This window comes from Arachis ipaensis, chromosome B8 (genome assembly GCF_059453495.1).
Source record: "Arachis ipaensis isolate K30076 ecotype BB chromosome B8, ASM5945349v1, whole genome shotgun sequence".
NCBI lineage: Eukaryota > Viridiplantae > Streptophyta > Magnoliopsida > Fabales > Fabaceae > Arachis > Arachis ipaensis.
Window position 1 is genome coordinate 20,814,559 of NC_142443.1, and position 21,294 is coordinate 20,835,852.

The window sequence follows — 21,294 nt, forward strand, 5'->3', positions numbered from 1 at the left end:
TTTAAATTTTAGATTTATGATTTTGGATGTGTTTCAAAAATATTTTGTATGTAACTTAATAATTTTATATGTGTTATAATTAAAAAAATTATAAATATAAATTTTATTAATTTTAAAAGCATTAACGTTCAAATATATAAATGATGAAAAATTCCAACTAATAATAAAAAAATAAAAAATATTAGATGAATTTTTATCGAATAAGGTATTAAAAAAATAAAAAAACGTATAGAGAGAATAAAAAAATAATAAAATATCTACTTTATGAAATGAATAAAAAATTAAAAAAAATTAATATTTAAAATTTAAATTAATTTTAATTACTAATATATTTATCTATAGAATAAAAATATATTTTAATTAAAATTTAATTAAATAATATTATTTAAATTAAAAATTAATTAAAAACTAAAAATTAAAAAACAACAAACATTTTTCAAAAGAAAATAAAAAAGAAAAAAAAGCCACAACTTAAAACCACCTGCAACTCCAACATCCTAATAACTGGGATGCTACCAGACATTGCAAAACTCCATAGCCATAAACCAAGAACATAGGACATCAACTAACGCTCTTCGTATACCATCCAATCTAACCTACTACAACTTCTTCCTCCTTACGCAGAGAATGATCATCACATCATCGGGGTTCCACAGCAACTACTTTCAACTGCAAAACCGTCATTTCACTCGAACTGTAAAATGACAAAAATAATTATAAGAAAATAAGAAGGTTAGTGATGTACTCTCAGGCCATTGAAATTTAAAGTAATGGAAGAAGAATTAGAAAAAAGTGAAAAGAGAGAATAATTAATTAAAAGAACCACCACAGAGTACTGAGTACCAATTACAATATATATAGCAAAAGGGAAAATAAATTACTAACTAATAGTGCTATAATTATGTCTAACAAACTAACCAACTTTGACAGCTATACAAAAAACAAACTCTATTATGTTACATCCCCCGCAAGCTGGTATTACGTGGTTTGTGCAAATCAAGTAATCCCAGCTTGGAAAGCAAATGAGAGAATGGTCCTGGAGGAAGGGATTTAGTGAATAGATCAGCCGGTTGTTCACTGGAGACAACGTGCCTAAGATTAGAAACCCCTTCTTTGAACTTGTTTCGAGCCACATGACAATCAACCTCAACATGCTTGGTTCTTTCATGAAAGACAGGATTTGAAGCAATATAGATAGCAGATTTATTATCACAGAAGATATCAACCGGAAGAGGAGGAAGAATGTTGAATTCCTTTAGTAGTTTGAGTAACCAAACGAGTTCACAAGTGCCATTAGCAAGGGCGCGATATTCTGCTTCTGAGGACGACCTTGAAACTGTAGCCTGCTTCTTACTCTTCCAAGAAATAAGAGTTTGGTCAAGGAAGAAACAATAACCACTGATGGATTTTTGGGTGTCTTTACAAGCCCCCCAATCAGAATCAGTGTAACCAGATAGTGTGAAAGAATTGTTGACAGAGAAAAATAAGCCAGTTGCTGGTGATTGTTTTAGATACCGGATGATCCTATAGGCAGCCTTCAAGTGGGTATCAGTTGGTGAATCCATGAACTGAGATAGGCATCCAACAGAGTAGCTGAGATCTGGTCTTGTGTTAGTAAGGTACAGAAGTCTGCCCACCAATCTACGATAGATGGTTGCATCAGGAAGAGGGGAGCCTGAAGCCTTAGACAGAGAAGTAGTGTACTCCATAGGAGTAGATGCTGGTTTTGCACCAAGCAAACCGCAGTCTGTGATCAAATCGCATACTTTCTTTGATACAGTGCAATACCAGCATTGCTTCGTGCTACCTCCATCCCAATAAAGAACTTAAGAAGGCCAAGGTCTTTAATTTTGAACTTATCATCCAAAAACATGTTGACAGCTTGAATTTCACTCAAATCATCTCCAGCTAACACAAGATCATCAACATAAACAAGAATAGCTGTGAAAGTTGTACCTGTGGATTTGGTAAAAAGCGAGTGATCATTTTCAGATGGAGTAAACCCCAGATCAGCAAGTGCAGCAGACAACTTGATGTTCCATTGGCGACTAGCTTGTTTCAAACCGTACAAAGATTTTGTCAACTTGCAGACTAAGTTTGGATTGGAACACTGTAACCCCTTTGGAAGTTTCATATAAACGTCCTCATGTAGGTCTCCATGGAGAAAAGCTGTATTCACATCAAGTTGATGAAGATGCCAATTCTTTGCTGCTGCAACGGTAAGAAGAACACGCACAGTGCTCTTTTTCACAACGGGACTAAAGGTGTCAATGTAATCGACTCCAGGAATTTGAGTGAAACCTTGGGCAACAAGACGTGCCTTATGCCTCTCGATAGTGCCATCTGGGTGGAATTTTGTGCGAAAAATCCACTTACAACCAACTGCATTCTTTCCAGGAGGAAGAGAAGTGATGATCCAGGTTTTGTTTTGCTCAAGAGCAGTGAGTTCTGCCTCAATTGCCTTCCTCCAACAATCATGCATAACAGCCTCAGAATAGTGTTTGGGGTCCGAGTTATTTATGAGAGCAAAAGTGAAGGCCTGGTGCTTGGGAGTAAACAATGAATATGACAAATGGTGAGAAAGGGGATACTTACATGTTGAAGGTAATTGGGCCGCATTGATTGGATCTCTATGTGATGAAATATGGAAACAATGAAAATCTCTAAGATAAGAGGGTGTTTTTCTTTCTCGTTCAGACCTTCTCAAAACTGGTGCAGCAGATTGTGACTCAATATGAATGGATGAATGTTCCAATGGTGCCAATGCAGATGCTGAGTCTAAGGTGGCGGGTGATGCAGAATCTGTTATATCATGAAGAGATGCCATAGGTGATGTAGAAGTGGCAGATAAATCAGGTGTAGTGTGTATGGTGTGAGGTGCAATTATGCCATGAGTATGCTCATATGAAGAAGTATGTGCAGAGTTATTATAAAAGAATGCACAAGGGTCAAAATTGGATGATTCAATTGAAGGCTGATCTATAGAAAAATCAGTGCTTGGTATTTGTTTGAATGGGAAATAGTGTTCATAAAATTCAGTGTTTCTTGATATAAAAATTTCTTTGGATTTTAAATCAAACAAAATGGACCCTTTTGTTCCTGATTGATAACCAAGAAAAACACATTTTCTAGCTCTAGGATCTAATTTTCTTCTATTAGTACTCAAAGTGGTAGCAAAAACAAGACAACCAAACACCTTGAGATGAGTCAAATCTGGTTTATTCTTGAAAAGTGCCTCATAAGGCGTTTGATGATTCAAGAAGGTGCTTGGTAGTCTATTTATTAAATGTACTGAATGTTGCATAGCATAGTGCCAAAAACATTTTGGCACATTAGAATGAAACAAAAGTGCTCTTGCAATATTCAGTATATGTTGATGCTTCCTCTCAACAATTCCATTTTGTTGAGGAGTTTCAACACAAGATGTTTGATGTAATATTCCTTTTGAGTTATAGAAGGAGTTCATTTTAAATTCCATCCCATTATCTGTTCTAATTTGTTTCACAACTTTATGAAATTGAGTTTGCACCATTTGAACAAAATTTTCTACTAACACTCTAATTTCGGATTTTAGTTTCATGCAATAAATCCAAGTAAACCTCGTTTTATCTTCCACAATTGTAAGAAAATATTTATGGCCAGCAGTAGATAAAAGTGAGAGTGGTCCCCAAATATCTATATGTAACAAATCAAAAATATATTCTGATTGTGTATTACTAATGGGAAAAGACAATTTCTTTTGTCTAGCCAAGTGGCAAGAATCACAAACATGAGATGATGAAATGCATTCAATAAATGAAAATGTATTTTTCATGATTGACATTCTTTTGGATGGTAAATGACCTAGTCTAGCATGCCATAGAGTTCCTAAATCTTGCTGCACTGTGACATTTACAGAATGTGTGTTAACTTCTGGTGTAGTTAGTTTCCAAGGTTGAGCATCCATCACATAAAGATCATCAATGACTTTAGCTTGCCCAATCATCTTCAATGATGGGAGTACCTGTATCTCACAAAAAGAATCAGTAAATTTTAATTCACAATGTAATGACTTTGTGAGTTTAGACACTGAAATCAAATTATATTTAAAGTGAGGTATGAATAAAACATTGGTAAGAATCAAATGTTTAGAGAGTTGCACAGTGCCACAAATGTTTGTTGTAGTGGTAGAACCATCAGGTAGATTTACCAAAACTGGTCTCATATAATGAAAAGTTTTGAAAGACTCTTGAATATAGGATGCATGATCAGTAGCTCCACTGTCAAGTATCCAAGAAGTTTTAGTAAAATTTGATGATACACTCAAGCAATGCCTACCTTTTGGTTGAGTAAGGGTGGCGGAAGAAGTAATGTGGTTTACACTATTTGAAGTTGGCATGCGTGGTTGTTGAAGGAGTGCTAGTAAGGTTTCCTTCTGATCTGGAGTCAACACAAGTACTGTATCATCGCTCTTTTTATCCTGGTTAGAATCAGCAATCTCAGCACTAGAATTCTCAACTATCTCGTCAGTGCTAAGTTGATTGGCTACTCGCTGCTTTTGGTGAGTAGGAAAGCCATTTTTCTTATAGCATGTCTCTGCTAAATGACCAATTCGATTACAGTAGCTACAAAACTTTGAAGTGTAGCCTCGACTATAAGATTTTTGATTTCCTCCTCTGCCTGAATTTCATCCACGGCCTCTGCCTCTTCCAGAAAATGAACCGCCTCCAGTTGAGGTTTGCACCTCTAAAGAGTTAGTCACTATGTTGCTATTTGACGGGTCACAATTCAATTCTTGCTCTTGTTGGGTTAACATAGATAGTACTGTGTTGATTTCAGGTAACGGCTTCATTAGCATGATTTGTGATTTAACATTTGAATATTGCTCAATCAATCCTTTTAAGAATTTGACAACATATTCCTCAGAAGCATAGTCTCGAACAATTCGTAATCCACATGAACATCCATTAACACAAGCAACACAACTAGGAATAGCACGTAAATTTTCTAATTCTTCCCAAATAGCTTTCAACATAGCAAAGTAAGAGGTAACAGTAAGATCACCTTGTTTGAGTGCATAAAATTCTTCTTTTAACGCACCAACTCGAAAGACATCTCCCTGTGAGTAACGACGTTTTAAATCATTCCACAAGTCTGGAGCTGAGCTAATCCACATCACGCTCTTAGCGATTTCAGGGCTGAGAGAGAGGTTGATCCAGGAGAGGAGAAAATTGTTACACCTATCCCATGCTTCAAAATTAGGATCACCTTCACCTGGTTTTAGAATGGATCCATCGAGGAATTTCACCTTGTTCTTCGATCTGAGTGCTCTCCACATATCGTGCGACCACTGATAATAATTTTGAGGTGTCAATTTAAGCGGAATTAGAGCCAAACCATGACTTTCTCCTGGATGAAGAAAATAAGGGCTAATCGGATCAGAAATTGCAGAAGAAGAACTAGATCTGCCAAGATGTGCCTAGAACTGAGAGAATTGACGCATGAAAGCGGTGAAATTCTCAAAATCCACAGCGGAATTTGATGAAGGGCTTGCATTCGGATTAGCTAAATTATCTGCCATTGTTGGATCTTCTCGCTCTGATACCATGTAAAATGATACCAAGCTTAAAATTCAAGTGAATTACAAAAATAATTATAAGAAAATAAGAAGGTTGGTGATGTACTCTCAGGTCATTGAAATTTAAAGTAATGGAAGAAGAATTAGAAAGAAGTGAAAAGAGAGAATAATTAATTAAAAGAACCACCACAGAGTACTGAGTACCAATTACAATATATATAGCAAAAGGAAAAATAAATTACTAACTAATAGTGCTATAATTATGTCTAACAAACTAACCAACTTGACAGCTATACAAAAAACAAACTCTATTATGTTACACGAACGCTAATTATGTATTGTTCTTCTTCCTCCACTACATACAGATTGAATCTCCGGAGGTTAACTTGGGATCTAGTTATTATCGGCAGGCAGGACAACCACCCATTTTCGGGAGTAGATCCTCTCTAATGAAAAAAATAATTGGAAGGTGTCAAATTGTGATTTTTTATTTTTTATTATTCTTTTTTATATTTATTTTTGATCCCACTTATAAAGTTAATGATGAGAGATTACACTTCACTTTTTCAAAATGTTAAAAAAATTAGAAAGAATCCATTTCTCCCCAAAAATTAATTCATCCTACTAACAATCATACCCCTAATACATCATGATTTTTCCACAAAATCCCTGCGGGAAAGGAAACACAAGTTACCACGTTTACTATGTTAGTCAAACATTAATGATACACTCTCACAATCCAGATGTCATTATCCTATTGCGTAGTCAACACGTAGCCATTTGTAGTATAGCCACTCTCACAATCCAGGTGTCATCATCCTATTGCGTGGTCAACACGTAGCCATTTGTAGTATAGCCACCAGAGACGCAACCTACTTATAAACATGTTTTAATGTTTAAAAGACTAACAAAGGGAAATCAAATCTTTCCTTGTATTAAAGTTCTACAAGTTGGCAAAGGATTCCTTAATCTCATAATAAAAAATATTTTTTAAGTTTTTCAATAATTACTAAATAGTCTGTTTTTAATTTTAATTATAATTTAATTTCATATATTTTATTTAATTATAAAAATTATTTTTTATTTTATAAATTATTATTTTATCATTCATCTATTATGTTTATTAATAATAAAAAATAAAAATAATAACAAATTAGATCTTCCATTGATCGTAATAATTTTTTAGCAATTTAATCGTTTAAAAGTTTATCTTTAATCCATTACATCCGTCGAAAATTTTGAAATCGTGTTTCTTAGAAAATCAATCGATTGGATTAACAAAACAATCGTTGAATTTCAAGTTTCCATAACTCAATCGATTGGACTTTAGGTTACCACAAAACAATCGATTGAATATTGCAAGGCAGTATGGTTTTCGCAAAAATCAATCGATTGGTCATATTACCCAATCGATTGAACGATGACTAGAATGTTGATTTTTTATAATTCAATCGATTGTTTATATTACCCAATCGATTGAAGGCCGCTATTAAAATGATATATGAAGGTTTAATTGTAAACCCCGGTTAAATTAGTAGATAATTAGTCAATAAATTAATTTTTAATAAGGAATATTAGAAACACGAATATTATATCAAATTAGGATAGAGCTCATCGAACGAGAATTTTGACACTAATTTCGAAGAAATCGATCCAAGATTGGACCGAACGGGCCGAACTGGTTGAACCGGGCCCAAACCGGGCTGTGGGCCCAATTAGTCCAACAATTAAAAAGAGCCACGGGCTCTTGTTTCTCTTCATTTCCCTCAACGACGCTCCTCCCAGGGAAGAGAAGAAGAGAGATTCGTTTACGGTGAATTCTATTTCCCGTAACTTTCCCGTTTGAGCTCCAATCGCCGCACCGTTTGCGGCCACGCGTTCACCGCGTTGAGCTCTACATTTCTACCGGAACAATTTCATAGGTAACTTGCTATTTCACTTCAGCCTTTTATTTCCCCAATTTTCGAGTTTGTTAAATTTCTTTGATTTTTGATGTTTTAGGATCCAATTAGCTTGAGAGAAACGTTCACTCTTGCTTATGTGAAGCTTGGGTAAGGTGAGGGTACGATAATTCTATTTTATTTTCATTGAATTTGAGCTTTGAGTATTAAATTGGATGTATATGTGTTATGAATGTGTATTAGGTTGTGAATAAATAATTAGAGTTTGAAATTGTGAATACTGGAACTTGGAGGAAGTGGATTAGTTGAGTTTTGAGGGGCTGTCTTGGTTTTGAATAAATAGCTTTGGTCGTTACCTGAAAATTGGCTAAGGTATGGTTTAGGTTTCTTGCATTTAATATATAATATTCTGTGAAAACTTAGGCTAGATGACCATTGGATAAGTTGGAATGCAGGTGTATGTTTAATGTTTAGTAATTTGTCGATGAATATATTTGGTTAAAGTTTATTGGATAATTAGTTTTTAATTTTGGATGGTGAATGTTGTTATGTTAATTTGGAGAGAATTATGGTTGAATGTTATTGTTGATGAACATGGTTAGTTTGGTGCTTGTTGATTAACTAATGATTTGGTGAATTATTGATTTGAGGTATAACTATTGTGGAGGTTGTTGTGATAATGAGGTATTTTGTGTTAAAAGCCTAGGATTTATGAACTATGATTCTTAGTTGAATTTTGGGTTGTTGGATTTGAATATTGTATGAGTATAATTGTTTATCTGAGGTAGATTTATTGTGGTGACTGTTATGATGATGAGGAAGGGTATGTTGAATTGAAAAGAAAGCAGGTTTGGACCTGAAAAGGGTGGCAAAGTCCGAGTTTTAGAGGAGATGCTGCCGAAATTTTATAAAAAATTAGAGATTTTATTTAGATGATTATTTAAAAGAGATTTAGATTTAAAGGTTATATGGTTTGATTTTGAGTTATTAAGAAAGTGAGTATGTTTTAAGTTTGAAGTTTGATTCTTAGAAAAGAATGAATTATGTTTTGAATTGAAACTATTGATGGATGGAATGGGAGGTGATATAATGAAGGATAAGGATTGAATATGTTTAATGTATGATGATGAATGAGATGCAATTGAGAATGATGTGGATGTTGATGAATTATAATTGAATTATTTATATGGCTTATGAATTTGAATAATCTGAGATACGAGATTCCCTGGATTAAGTGCCGTGGCTTGCCACCACGTGTACCAGGTTGAAAACTCGATACTCTGTTGACCCTACGACGTAAGTGTGATCGGGCACTATATAAATTCCCGGGAATGTTACCCCCATTGAGCAATATTGATTATTTGAGAAAAATCTATGCATAGACTCTTGGGGATGCACGTCGGGGGACAGTCTAAGGACAATTCAGACTTGTCGGGTTGGCTGGATAACCGACAGATGAGCCTCATCAGCCATAGGACAGGCATGCATCATATGCATATTACTTGAATTACTTGCTTGTGCTCTAATTGGGTGTGCCTATTTGTATTTGCCATGCTAAATGTGTATTTGTTACCTGCAGTAGTTGTAACCTTCTTGTGTTTGCCTTTATCTGTTTATTTGTCTGTGAAAATGCATGATGGAATTGGAGGTATGGAGGAATGGCAGTATAGGACTTAGATTTAAGGTTAAGTTAAGTTAGGATTAAATATTTTTAGGAAACCACCTTTTATGGCTTCTGTTTAATACTTTAAGCTCTACAATCTGAGTGTCGGCATTCTAGGATTGCCTCTGGCATTCCCAGGACCTTATATATTATGTGTGTGGCACCTTTACCATACTGAGAACCTCCGGTTCTCATTCCATACTATGTTGTTGATTTTCAGATGCAGGTCGGGAGCCATCTCGTTAGTCGTTTGGACTCTTAAAGCGGAGGGGTTACTGGATAGTGTTGTTGTATAGTTTTGCTGTACAATGATGTATATATATGTACTTAGCTTTCTCTCCGCATAACTTGTCCTTTTTGATCCTCTTAGAGGTTTATGGAGAGGCAGGATTGTGTGTATGTACTTTTGGGTTTTGGATATGTATGTATATATGTGTAAATATTCTCCGGCCAGTCTTGACTTCGCAGGCTGAGTTAGGAGCTTGTTATTTTGTATCTTTGGCACTCTATTCCTACTACTTCTGTTATCTTATGTTTGACAGTTACGGTTTTCTTAGCATGCAAGTTAACTCGTTCCTTGAGCGTTGCGCTTTTATCTCGCGATTTTTTATTTCCCCTATTCTTCAAGGCTCCTAGCATATTATAACTCTTCTGCTATTATATGTACTCATTTTATTTTAGAGGTCGTAATACCACATCACCTCTGTTTTACGACTTAAGCGTAAAGCTTTGTGTGGTAGGGTGTTACATTAATCGATTGGTATGATAATACAATCGATTGAATTTTGTCCGTGACTAATGGTATATTCCAATTCAATCGATTGGTATGATCATTCAATCGATTGAAATGTGACGTAAATAAATTTTTTTCTACATTTAATCGATTTGTAGGATAATCCAATCGATTGAATTTTGAATCGCGCCGTTCTCAATTTTCATATCGTTTTTATAAATTTTGAATCGCGCTGTGACTAATGGTTTATAAATCGATTAAGTTATGGAAAATCTGAAATTCAATCGATAGTTTTGTTAATCCAATCAATTGATTTTTTAAGAAACACGATTTCAAAATTCTCGACGGATGTAATGGATCAAAGATAAACTTTTAATCGATTGAAATTGCCAAAAAATTATTACGATCAATGAAAAATCTAATTCGTTATTGTTTTTGTTTTTTATTATTAATAAACATAATGAATGAATAATAAAATAATAATTTATAAAATAAAAAATAATTTTTATAATTAAATAAATATATAGGGTTAATTTATAATTAAAATTAGAAACGAACTTTTTAATCATTATTGAAAAACTTAAAATACATATTTTGTTATGATACCATTTAATAGTCCAAAACATTTTAGAACCATCGAATCCGGTTCCTACAAGTTGTACATCACAAAAATAATGCAAAACAAGAAAGATCTATGGTTTTGGTCCATTCTATTCTCATTTATATTAAGAAACTCTACTTCACTGGACAATATAACTCCTGTTCAATCCATCACTGATGGAGAGACATTAATTTCGAGTGGAGGAACCTTTGAACTTGGCTTCTACAGCCCTGGAAATTCAAAGGGCCGATACTTGGGAATCTGGTACCATAACATATCCCCTCAGGTAGTGGTCTGGGTGGCTAATAGAGAAAAACCGCTCAACAACACCTCCGGAGTTCTAAAACTCACCGGCGAAGGACTTGTTGTCCTTATTAATGGCAGCACCAACAGCAGCGTTGTATGGTCCTCCAACATGTCAAGCAAAGCAGGAGAAAAACGGAATCCGATTGCACAGCTCTTGGAATCTGGAAATCTTGTTGTCAAAGATGGTGACCACTTTCTGTGGCAGAGCTTTGATTATCCTTGTGATACATTCGTGCCCGGAATGAAGGTGGGATGGGATCTTGGGACAAGTCTAGAGAGGACTCTATCATCTTCAAAAAGTACAGATGATCCCGGCCGCGGAGACTACACAGTTAGAATAGACCTTCGAGGCGATCCGCAAATAGTTCTAATGCATGGAAATGCCACAACAATTAGAGTAGGGCCATGGAATGGGCTAATTTTTTCTGGAGCTACACTTTATTTGCGCTATAACCAATTCTCATCTCAATTTGTTTTCAATGAAAAAGAGGTGTTTGCTAGGTTCAGACCAGAAAATACATCCAAATATATTAGAGGTGTAGTGTACCCTTGGGGAGGTGTTCAGGTTTTGCATTGGTCAATACAAACCAGAGGCTGGGAGACCCTTATTTCTATACCAGAAGCCGAATGTGACAAGTATGCTATTTGTGGTGCAAATTCTATTTGCAGTACTACTCCTACTCCTGTCTGTTCATGCCTTGAAGGATTTGCACCAAAATATCCTGGAAAATGGAAGGAATCTGATTGGTCTGATGGTTGTGTTAGGATCACTCCTTTAAGTTGCAGCAGAGATGGATTCAAGAAGGTCACCGGCATAGTGTTGCCGGACACGTCTGCTTCTTGGTATAACAGGACCATGAACCTGCTGGAATGCAAGGAATTCTGTCTGAAAAATTGTTCTTATACGGCATATTCCGATTTGGATATCCGTGATGGAGGAAGCGGTTGCTTGATCTGGTTTCATGATCTTGTTGACAATAGACAAGGGTCACATGACTTCTATATTCGAATAGGTACGCTTTTCTTTGATAGATAGCCTTGTGTGTTTGTGTTTCATTAGAATTTTCGAGAACATGTTTTAATTATGTGATGTACTATTGTGAATTAACAGGGGTGACCCAAAATTGTTTGTACCGTATTGGAAGATGATGAGTGACAAGTGCAGCGTGGTGATTGAAGGGTGGAAGTTCATGAGCCATGAGAGTGACGCCAGCAATGTGTGCCAATACATGTTACCGGAACTGGGAGACGCCATTAAAAGGATACACAGTTTGGTTCATAACGCTGCCATTCAAGATAAGCACATCATCGTGGGAACCGGTTCCACCCAGCTTTTCCATGCTGCATGGTTTGCCCTCTCCTCTTCGGATTCCGTTCGCCCCATTAACATCGTTAGTGCTGCTCCCTTCTATTCGGTGAGCTCTTGTTCACTAATAATCTCTTGTACCCCAAAACGCTTCTCCATCAACTTAGTTTTATGGTTAATGAATATGCAGCTTTACCTCTGAATTCATTTTTGGGTACTTTTCATATTTTTGTGTGCACTTCTTTTCAACTTCAACCCCGTTCATAGAGTATAAACCAAAACCAAATAGGCATGACTCATAACCAAAAAATATCAACATTCAACACCATCCCTGAATCATAGTTACAAGTACTCTTATTCAAGCACTTCAGAGTAGTACCAAATTTCATTTGAAGCATTTGGCTACTGTTATGAGAAATGTCATTCATTGTAAGTTGAATTGGCCAATTATCAATATCATCTTTGAGCTTAATGTTGAGATCCTGCAGAATAAAATTTTAATCAAATTCTAACGCGGATGGACCTGAGTAGCCGTGAGTTCATTGTTGCTTAATGTAGAATGGTCACCAACCACATCTCTCTCAATAAAGAACCCTGGCTTCTTTGGCTGAGGTAGTTCCCATTCACTACTCAGCATCATAAGCACATATGACATGCTTGGTCGATCTTCTGGATTTCGTTGCACACATAGCAAACCGACATGAATTGTTCTTATGACTTCTGTCAAATTAATTGAGTCTCTGATCGATGCATCAACTATTTCTAAGCACTTGTCTTCGGCTAGAAGTGTCCATGCCTGTATATATATCCAGGTATTTAGATATTGTGATAACAACAATTAGATATTGTCTAATGAGACTAATTTGACTAGATAGATGATGCTACTTGATTAGAAATATAAATAAATATTAGGAGCAAATGAAAAATTAATTCTTACATCTGCAAGAAGATTAAAGTAGTCGTCAATATCGATGAATCCTTTATTTCGCTTCCCACTAACGATTTCTAATATTAGTACACCAAAGCTATAGACATCAGATTTCGTTGAGTACAGCCCACCAACTATGTACTCTGGTGATAGATAGCCACTGCACAAAACATCAACATACAATTTCAAATCAAGAAAAAATGATCTTATTCATTCTTATCAACATGTCATATAATTGCTTACTTAGCCACTTACTAAGTTCCAACAATATGTCTTGTATTTGCTTCGCTTTCATTTCCTACAAAGCTTCTTGCTGTTCCAAAGTCCGAGATTTTAGGATTCAATTCATCATCTAACAAAACATTCCCAGCCTTGAGATCTCTATGAACTATTCTATGTCTTGAATCTTGATGAAGATAAAGAAGACCTCTGGCAATCCCATTGATGATACAAAAACGCTTTGGCCAATCTAGTAGCTTTCCCTTCTCACAGTCTATTTTAAAGAAAATGAGTTGGACTAATATTCTAATGAGGTTTTAAGAGTTGCATAATCATTCTTAAATGAAAAGAAGAGTATGGTTCAGCAGGAATCAAACCAAATATGAAGAAGTCCAAGCTTTTGTTGCTCATAAATTCATAAATCAACAATCTTTCCCCAGCTTGAATGCAGCACCCTAGTAGCCTTACTAAATTCCTGTGCTGAAGTTTGGAAACATGCATAACTTCATTTTTGAACTCTTCGAATCCTTGGCTTGAATTCTTCGAAAGCCTCTTGACAGCTATTTCCTGTCCATCTTCCAAGATACCCTGGGAGTTATAACCATTTGTAAGTTGCAAAATATTCGTCTTTAACATGACATAAATGTAACCATTTCAGAAGAGTTATAACCATTCTAGGATATATAATTTTTGGGGAAAATTTTTTCTGGAAGCTCAACAGAGAAATGATGATAAATTTAGAACCTGACAATCAGCTAATTGTTCAATGTATCCTTTCTCTAACTTTTCCAATGCATAAAGCATATTCATGTTTTAAGGGTGCCATTAGCATAAGAAAGAAAAAGGATCTTCTTGGGGCTATCAGGAAATCTTTATATACATAAATAAAGATGAGACTATATATTTCAAACGGTGGCATGCAAACAATAGAGGTTTTATAGGCTCTCAAGTTATATATTCCCATTCTTTTTTAAATGGTTCTTCCAATACTTTACTTCGCTTCATCCCATAGGTTACTGGCTGCATGACTTTTTTTCATCAAATTTGTGTTTCTAATAATTATTTTTGTAGCATACAAAAGTAAGATTCATAGCATTATTTAGACAAGGAAAGTCAATAAGTGAATCTTGTAAAAAACAAAAAGCAAAATTTATCAAGAATATGATGCATTCTAGACAGGGATGACAACGTTTTTCCATTTGATTACCTTATAAACTGGTCCAAAACCACCTCTCCCTAATAAGTTGTCAGCTGAAAAATTGTTTGTTGCAGAAGTAACCGTATTTATATCAAATAAGGGCAATTCTAGATCTTCCTCATCGTGCTGACAATCATCTGATTCTCTTTCTTCTTTTATCTTTCCTGCATAGTAGCATGAAATGTATAAACAAGCTCAGTGTTCCATGCTCCTATAAATTTTGCTCTATATAAATTTTAAAACTAAAAAATAGATATATGAAGTATAACTACCAATTTAACTCTTTCTGTTATAGACTTTTGTTGATCTGCCTTGAAGGCCTTTGAAATTACTCAATAATCAAGAATCAAACAATGAGAATTAGTTAACTACCTTTCTTACGCATCTCCCATCTATAAATAATGATGGTCAAGCATAAGATCAAAATTCCAGAAGACAACACCCAGATTATGGCAGTGGTAATCTTTTGCTTCTTTTTCTTGAACTTCGGCAATCTTTTTCGCACAATTGCTTCTAAGTAATGTTCGGTTTAAAAAAATAATAATAAGAAAAAAAAAATAAAGGACAAGGTTAGAAATGACAGAAGATGAAATGTTTATGAAAGAGCAACATGTAAAAAAAGAAGAAAAGCTTCAGACCGGATGAGATAGTTTAGTACCTACATCTTTCCCTGCCATCTTTACATAAATATCTTCAGATGCAGTCATCACTTTCATATCCATCAGCTTTCCAAACCAAAGTAAACAACCATTTGAATTTGGCCCTTTACTGACATCCAAAGCTGCATAAGCCGTACAAGAGCAGTTTTTCAAGCACAAAATCCTACAATCCTCAAAACTCATACTTGTATTAAACCAAGTTCCTTTTGTGTCTGGTAATTTTAGCCCTGAAAACTTCACAAACCCATCTGAGTTATTGCAACTTAATGAGGTTCTCCTAACACAACCACTTGATGAGTCAATAGTATTCTGCACAAATCCATCTAAGCATCCACACATTGGAAAATGGTTTGTATCACAACTAGCATATGCTCCACATTTTCCATAATAATCACAGTCATCCACCGGTATGTGCGAAACTGTGGTCCAACCTGTATTTCCACCACTCCAACTTCTCCGCTGGCTGAATCCATCCATTGCTATCTGCAGCCTCTGATGAACTGAACTATCAACACTCCAATATACAATATACACCTCTTCCTCATTAGAAATCATGCTAAATCTGAATACAGACTCATTTTTCAATTGAGGTGCCCCACTAAATTGAATACCATTCCATGATCCAAAACGAAATCTTTTTGTTGTGCCTTCTCTTAATACTAATTGCGGATATCCATCAATATCGAATTGATAGCTAAAGCTACCTGGAGAAGGATCATCAGAGCTTTTCCATGATGTTGTCCTCCGATTTAGTCCTGTAGCTAAGTTTCTTCCCAACTTCTGTCCAGGCAAGATTGTGTCGCCTGGATAGTCAAAACTTTGCCACACAAAATCTTCCGTGCCGCTATTGCTGTCATCCTGCACAACAAAATTCCCAGAATTCAAAAGCTTTGCAACCGGATTTCGTGCCGATCGCGTCGTGTTGGATGACCAAATAAGACTATTATTACTATCAAGAAGGACTAAAATTCCGATGTTGTTGACCTTCAAAACCCCTGACGAGTCAGTGAGGGGTTTTTCTCTGTTTGCAACCCATACTATTGCCTTTGTTGGATCTTTGTTATACCAAATTCCGACATAACGGTTCTTGGAAGTTCCGGGGCTGAAGAATCCCAACGCAAAGGTTTCATCTGCTGAAACTAATATCTCACCATCACTTATAGATTCCAGTGTGTTGATTGTGTCTCTTGCAATAGAGACAGCCATAAGCAGAGAGAAGCAAAATAAGAGAAAGCTAAATGCTTCCATTGAATTCTTTATATGCTCTTCTTACCGGTGCCAATAATACCTGTGAAAGCAGAAATAGTAACATTTGCGAACACTCTACTTTGAATTTCATACATACGTGATACGTCTAACTTTGGGTTGTCATATAGAATTTAATTTTAACACAAGTATCATCCAGAGGTAGGAATTTAACTTGATGACAGTACAAATTTTTTATTCTTATTGGTCATCAAAATTAGACTCTGTAAAGATATATATATATAATTAAGTCTCTCACAAAAAGTCTAGAATGCAGTGCGTTCAGATTACGACAAGTACCCAACAACCAACAAGAAGAAAACAAACTTGTGACTGGTGTCTAAAAAATGGTGTCTATTTACTAAAAAAGTTAAAAAATTAATATTTAATTTAAAAATATAAAAATAAATTATTTTTAGAAAATTAAAACTTATCACAAAAGGTAAGTTAGGCAAAAATTAGGCAATAATTGAAAAATAATCTATCTATTTATATTATAGGGTAAAGTATTAAATTGATCCTTTACGTTTGGGTGTAATCCTGTTTTGGTCCTTAAGGTTTAAAGTGTCCTGTTTGAAACAAAAAAAAGTTTCATTGAACTTCAATTTAGTCCTACCGTGAGGTCAAAATTAAATAATCAACAGAATATCCTACATGACAGCAATACAAAAATAAGGTCGATAATCTGAAAAACAAATACAAGTTCCAAAGGCACAAAATCAACTGTGGATATATCAATATATTTATTTATCATTTTCTTAGTTCTATAGAAAATATTTCATTTAAATTGTAAGAAGAATAATAAATAAATGTATTGATGCATCCAACGGTTGATTTTGTGCCTTTGGAGTTTGTACTTGTTCTCCAAATTATTGATCTTGTCATGTAAGACATTTCGTTAATTATTTAACTTTGACCTCACAGTGGGACTACATTAAAGCTAAATAAAATTTTTTTAGATTCAAATAGGACACTTTAAACCTTAAGAACTAAAACAGGATTATGCTCAAACATAAGGAATTAATTTAGTACTTTACCCTATATTATATCAAAAACTAATAACAATATTGTTATATAATGAGAAGTTAGACAACTTAATATTTTATTATTCTATAATTTTGCCCATCAATATTATTATTAGGATAAAATACATACATAAATTAAAAACATACTAATATTATACGAAAGGCTCAAAACAAATAATTTTACATGTATATCATTATTCATATATCTATATAAATCAAATTCGAATTCGAATTAGTTCTTCTAGTATTAAATCGAATTAAACAAATTCGAATTAAGAGTGTTTCATATATTTATAATCGAATTCATTGAATTCGAATTAGTTATTATAGTGCTAATTCGATTTACTAAACACTAAATATATATAAATCGAATATAGTTGATTCGATTTACTACCAGATTATTGACATTTACTATTTTTAAGTTAAGATAAATGTCAATAAGGAACTATTCTATTTAAATTCAAATAAAATATAAAAAAAATCAAAACGGATAATAATAGAAATTCAACTTTTGTGTTTTAGTTCAAATTCCAGAAAATCTACATTTTTATAAATTTATGAATTTAAAACGGATCAATAAATAATTTCTAAAAATTTATTAAAAATTATCATTTGACTCATTAGCATCTAAAAAATCATTACCGGGACTTTGAATGTTAAAAAAGTTAATATAAAGTATAGCCCTTCAAGATGGTATATGAGTTAAAACTTGAATTTTTTCAGAGTCAGAAGTAACAGATAGTTGTACATTATAAAATAACTAATTATTTATACAATATGTAATTTGAAAAATAATTAAAATACTATATCAATTAAATTATCATTTAATTTATGAAATTAAGTATAAAACTTATCCTTTGATGACGTTATGCTTTGAAAAATACAAGTTTGAGTTAGAAGTATGTTACCAAAGCAATCCCTTCTATACTTAATTTCAAAAACTAAATGATAATTTTATTGATATAATATATCTATAAATCATTACAATTGCATTTATTTTTCTCACTTATTATAATTACTAATTCTCACTAATCGCTATAACTATACATAATATATTCTCTCTCATTCACTCATTCTCAAATCATTTTCACTGAATTCATTCTCTTATTCTTATACTCAATTCTATTCATATTTACTATATAAATCAACATCCACTTTACACTTTTTTTTTAAATCTTTTTTTTGTGAGAACACATAGTATGTTAGGCATAGCTGGTGCATTCGGTAGCTCCCTATTCAGTGCAATGCACGGTTCCTTGGTAACTTCTCGTTTGATTAGGAAAACTACAGAAAATGAATCTGCTAATGAAGATTACAGATTTGGTCAAGAGGAAGAAATCTATAATATTGTGGCTGCTCATGGTTATTTTAGACGATTGATCTTCCAATATGCTAGTTTCAACAATTCTCGTTCTTTATATTTCTTCCTAGCTGCTTGGCCTATAGTAGGTATCTGGTTTACTGCGTTAGGTATGAGTACTATGGCTTTCAATTTAAATAGTTTCAATTTCAACTAATCTGTAGTTAATAGTCAAGGTTGTGTAATTAACACCTGGACTGATATTATTAACCGAGCTAATCTTGATGCACTTGCTATTGCTAATACTAGTACATCAGAGAGTTCTGAATTAGTTAGTTTAAATAGTCCTAGATTGTGAAACAAGGGAGTATCCCAAACCTACACCGAGGTATTGACGGTGATTCTCAAATATCGCAAAATCAAACGGGATACGATAAGATAGAATGAAATAGAGACAAACAATAGACATGGAAAATGGGTTACCTACTTTTAACGGTCAGCAATTTCTGATCTCTAGTAGACCTCTCAGTAGGATTCGAACCTAAATGCAGTTCTGACCATCTGTCAGAGAAAAAAGAATGTCCAGATAGGCATTTAGGGAATCGCTCCGATTCTATCTCTGTTCGTTCTGTTTGAAGAAAGGAAGGATTCAAACAAAGAATCGATCTTTCTTTTAGTTGTTGAATCTCTCTTTGATTGGTCAATGTGTGATATTCCAAATCCTCATTCCTAATTAATATGTTTGCTCGCGGCAATTGTAGCCTCTCGGAAGAATTGATGACTGCATCAAAGATGCACTTGCTATTGCTAATACTAGTACATCGAAAAATTCTGAATTGGTTAGTTTAAATAGCTCCGAACTGTGGAATAAGGGAGTATTCCAAATCTACACCGAGGTATTGATGACAATTCTCAAATATCGCAGAATCGAACGGGATACGATGAGATAGAATGTAATAGAGACAAACAAAAGATAGGGGGAACAGGTTACCTACTTTTAATGGTCAAAGTGAAACCAACCCTTTTATTTCGAATTCAAGAATTCGGAATGAACCAAACCTCCCTAACTAGGGCATATCATTTTATGTAATAGTGGAGAATTATGGGACAAAAAATAAATCCGCTTGGTTTCCAACTTAGTACAACTCAAAGTCATGATAGCAAATAAAGTCATTACAACACCCATTAAAGGAGTAGTTCCCCACTCCAGAGTTATTTTACCATATTCTGAATTCAACGGTTTCAATAGTCCCTACAGTAGTTTGTCTTGGACCAGATCTAGAACTCTCTCAACGGTTTGTGTAGCCATAAATCCTATTTTTTATTCATTGAGATCTATTGATTTTGTATACCATTTTACAGTAAATATAGAATTTTATCCTATAGATTCATTGTGGTCTTTATCATGTCTCTTAGAGACATTATTCAGATAGCTAGAATTTTTATTATAACTATCAAAAAAATCTTTCTGGTTCACTTAGAAAAGAAAGATAATTAGAAATCTCCAAAAATTGATTTTCAATATCAAAATATATGGAATAACGATTCTTTTGGCTATTGTTATTGAAGAATGACCGGGTTTTGCCCATTCCTCAAAAGAAATTTTTATGGGAGGATCTACCATTCTGGCAATATTTCCAAAGGAGTTGCAAATGGATCCAAGGGTTCCCCAATTATTGATGATTCTAAAACTACTAAACCTACGTTATAGGCAATAGTACCTAGAATAACTACAGGAAAAATATATAAAAGATTGTTTGGCCTCATTGGTAAGTGCTACAAAATCTCGTATATTGGAACCCATAGTTATGGTTATGCACCCGAGTCCATTAATATGAAATATTCTCTTTTCCAAGTGAAATTCCCTAGTATATGAAAGGGTGAAAAAGTGCTTTTGTTGTTGTGGAATTATTCTCCACCTACAACTCATTTACACATACAAATCCATACAAGTCATTTACATTCACGTGCCCTGCATGTTCTTCTTTTTTTCCTTCTTCTTTTTCTCCTTCTTTTTTCGTTATATTTTTCTTTTGTTATCATCATCACCAACACTAGCACCTCCTCCTCCTCCTTCTTTTCTCGTTGGACTTTTTTCTCCTTCTTCCTTTTCCTCCTTCTCCTCCATCATCTTCATCATCATGATCATCATCCTTATAGCATCGCCATCTTCTTCTTATACGTATCATCATTATCATTATTGTCATTATTGTTATCGTTATCGTAGAAATTTGCCATATTGATGACGTCGCCTGATCCAAAATTTTTGTCATAGAATTTGTGGTTTGATTCTACTTAATATTTTCGTTAGTAGTTTATGATTAGGTGAATAATGTTGTTTTTGTTTGTGAAAATTATTGTTCATCGTCGATGGTTTAAATTTAATATAATGTAAAGAGTTCTGCATTAAAGAAAACATTTTTCTGTATTTGCAGCAAATTTGAGTGTAACACGAAGATATTTAAGTATATTGTTTAAGAATTTTAGTGTATGTGTACTGATAAGTTTTGATAATTCAAATTTCAAAACTCTTCCTCTCCCTCCTTCTCATCTTTTGCTGCTTCTTCTTCTTCTTCTTCTTCTTCTTCTTCTTCTTCTTCTTTTTCATCATCACCATCATTATCTTCTTTTTTTTTCTTATTCATCTTTTTCT

The 21,294-nt window shown here is 34.1% G+C and overlaps 2 protein-coding genes and 1 pseudogene across 2 annotated transcripts; 1 reads left to right on the forward strand and 2 right to left on the reverse strand.

The window, feature by feature from the left end:
• Nucleotides 1-639: 639 nt before the first annotated feature.
• LOC148547399 (uncharacterized) lies at nt 640-5,317 on the reverse strand. The gene is made up of 6 exons (XM_088495423.1): nt 4,702-5,317; nt 4,109-4,575; nt 3,844-4,003; nt 1,789-2,979; nt 961-1,747; nt 640-694 (listed from the first exon to the last, which is right to left on the reverse strand). Exons 1-6 carry the CDS (start codon nt 5,315-5,317, stop codon nt 640-642), a joined length of 3,276 nt encoding a protein of 1,091 aa, XP_088351549.1.
• Nucleotides 5,318-10,453: 5,136 nt separating this feature from the next.
• On the forward strand, nt 10,454-11,910 carry LOC107612463 (G-type lectin S-receptor-like serine/threonine-protein kinase At4g27290 pseudogene; annotated as a pseudogene).
• Nucleotides 11,911-12,397: 487 nt separating this feature from the next.
• On the reverse strand, nt 12,398-16,526 carry LOC107612460 (G-type lectin S-receptor-like serine/threonine-protein kinase At4g27290). The gene is made up of 7 exons (XM_088497543.1): nt 15,071-16,526; nt 14,785-14,925; nt 14,422-14,576; nt 13,592-13,802; nt 13,251-13,488; nt 13,005-13,155; nt 12,398-12,863 (listed from the first exon to the last, which is right to left on the reverse strand). The coding sequence occupies exons 1-7, from the start codon at nt 16,317-16,319 to the stop codon at nt 12,576-12,578; spliced, it is 2,433 nt and encodes an 810-aa protein (XP_088353669.1). The 5' UTR covers nt 16,320-16,526; the 3' UTR covers nt 12,398-12,575.
• Between the last annotated feature and the right edge of the window lie 4,768 nt (nt 16,527-21,294).

Coding starts and splice junctions, on each gene's coding strand:
- LOC148547399 (XM_088495423.1), bottom strand. CDS start 5,317: ATGTGGAGAGCACTCAGATCGAAGAACAAGGTGAAATTCCTCGATGGA. Junction 4,004..4,108: donor AACATTTGATTCTTACCAAT/GTTTTATTCATA, acceptor TGTGAGATACAG/GTACTCCCATCATTGAAGAT. Junction 1,748..1,788: donor GGTAGCACGAAGCAATGCTG/GTATTGCACTGT, acceptor ATTTGATCACAG/ACTGCGGTTTGCTTGGTGCA.
- LOC107612460 (XM_088497543.1), bottom strand. CDS start 16,319: ATGGAAGCATTTAGCTTTCTCTTATTTTGCTTCTCTCTGCTTATGGCT. Junction 14,577..14,784: donor ATGGGAGATGCGTAAGAAAG/GTAGTTAACTAA, acceptor GCTACTATGCAG/GAAAGATAAAAGAAGAAAGA. Junction 13,803..14,421: donor GTTTTGGACCAGTTTATAAG/GTAATCAAATGG, acceptor TATAACTCCCAG/GGTATCTTGGAAGATGGACA.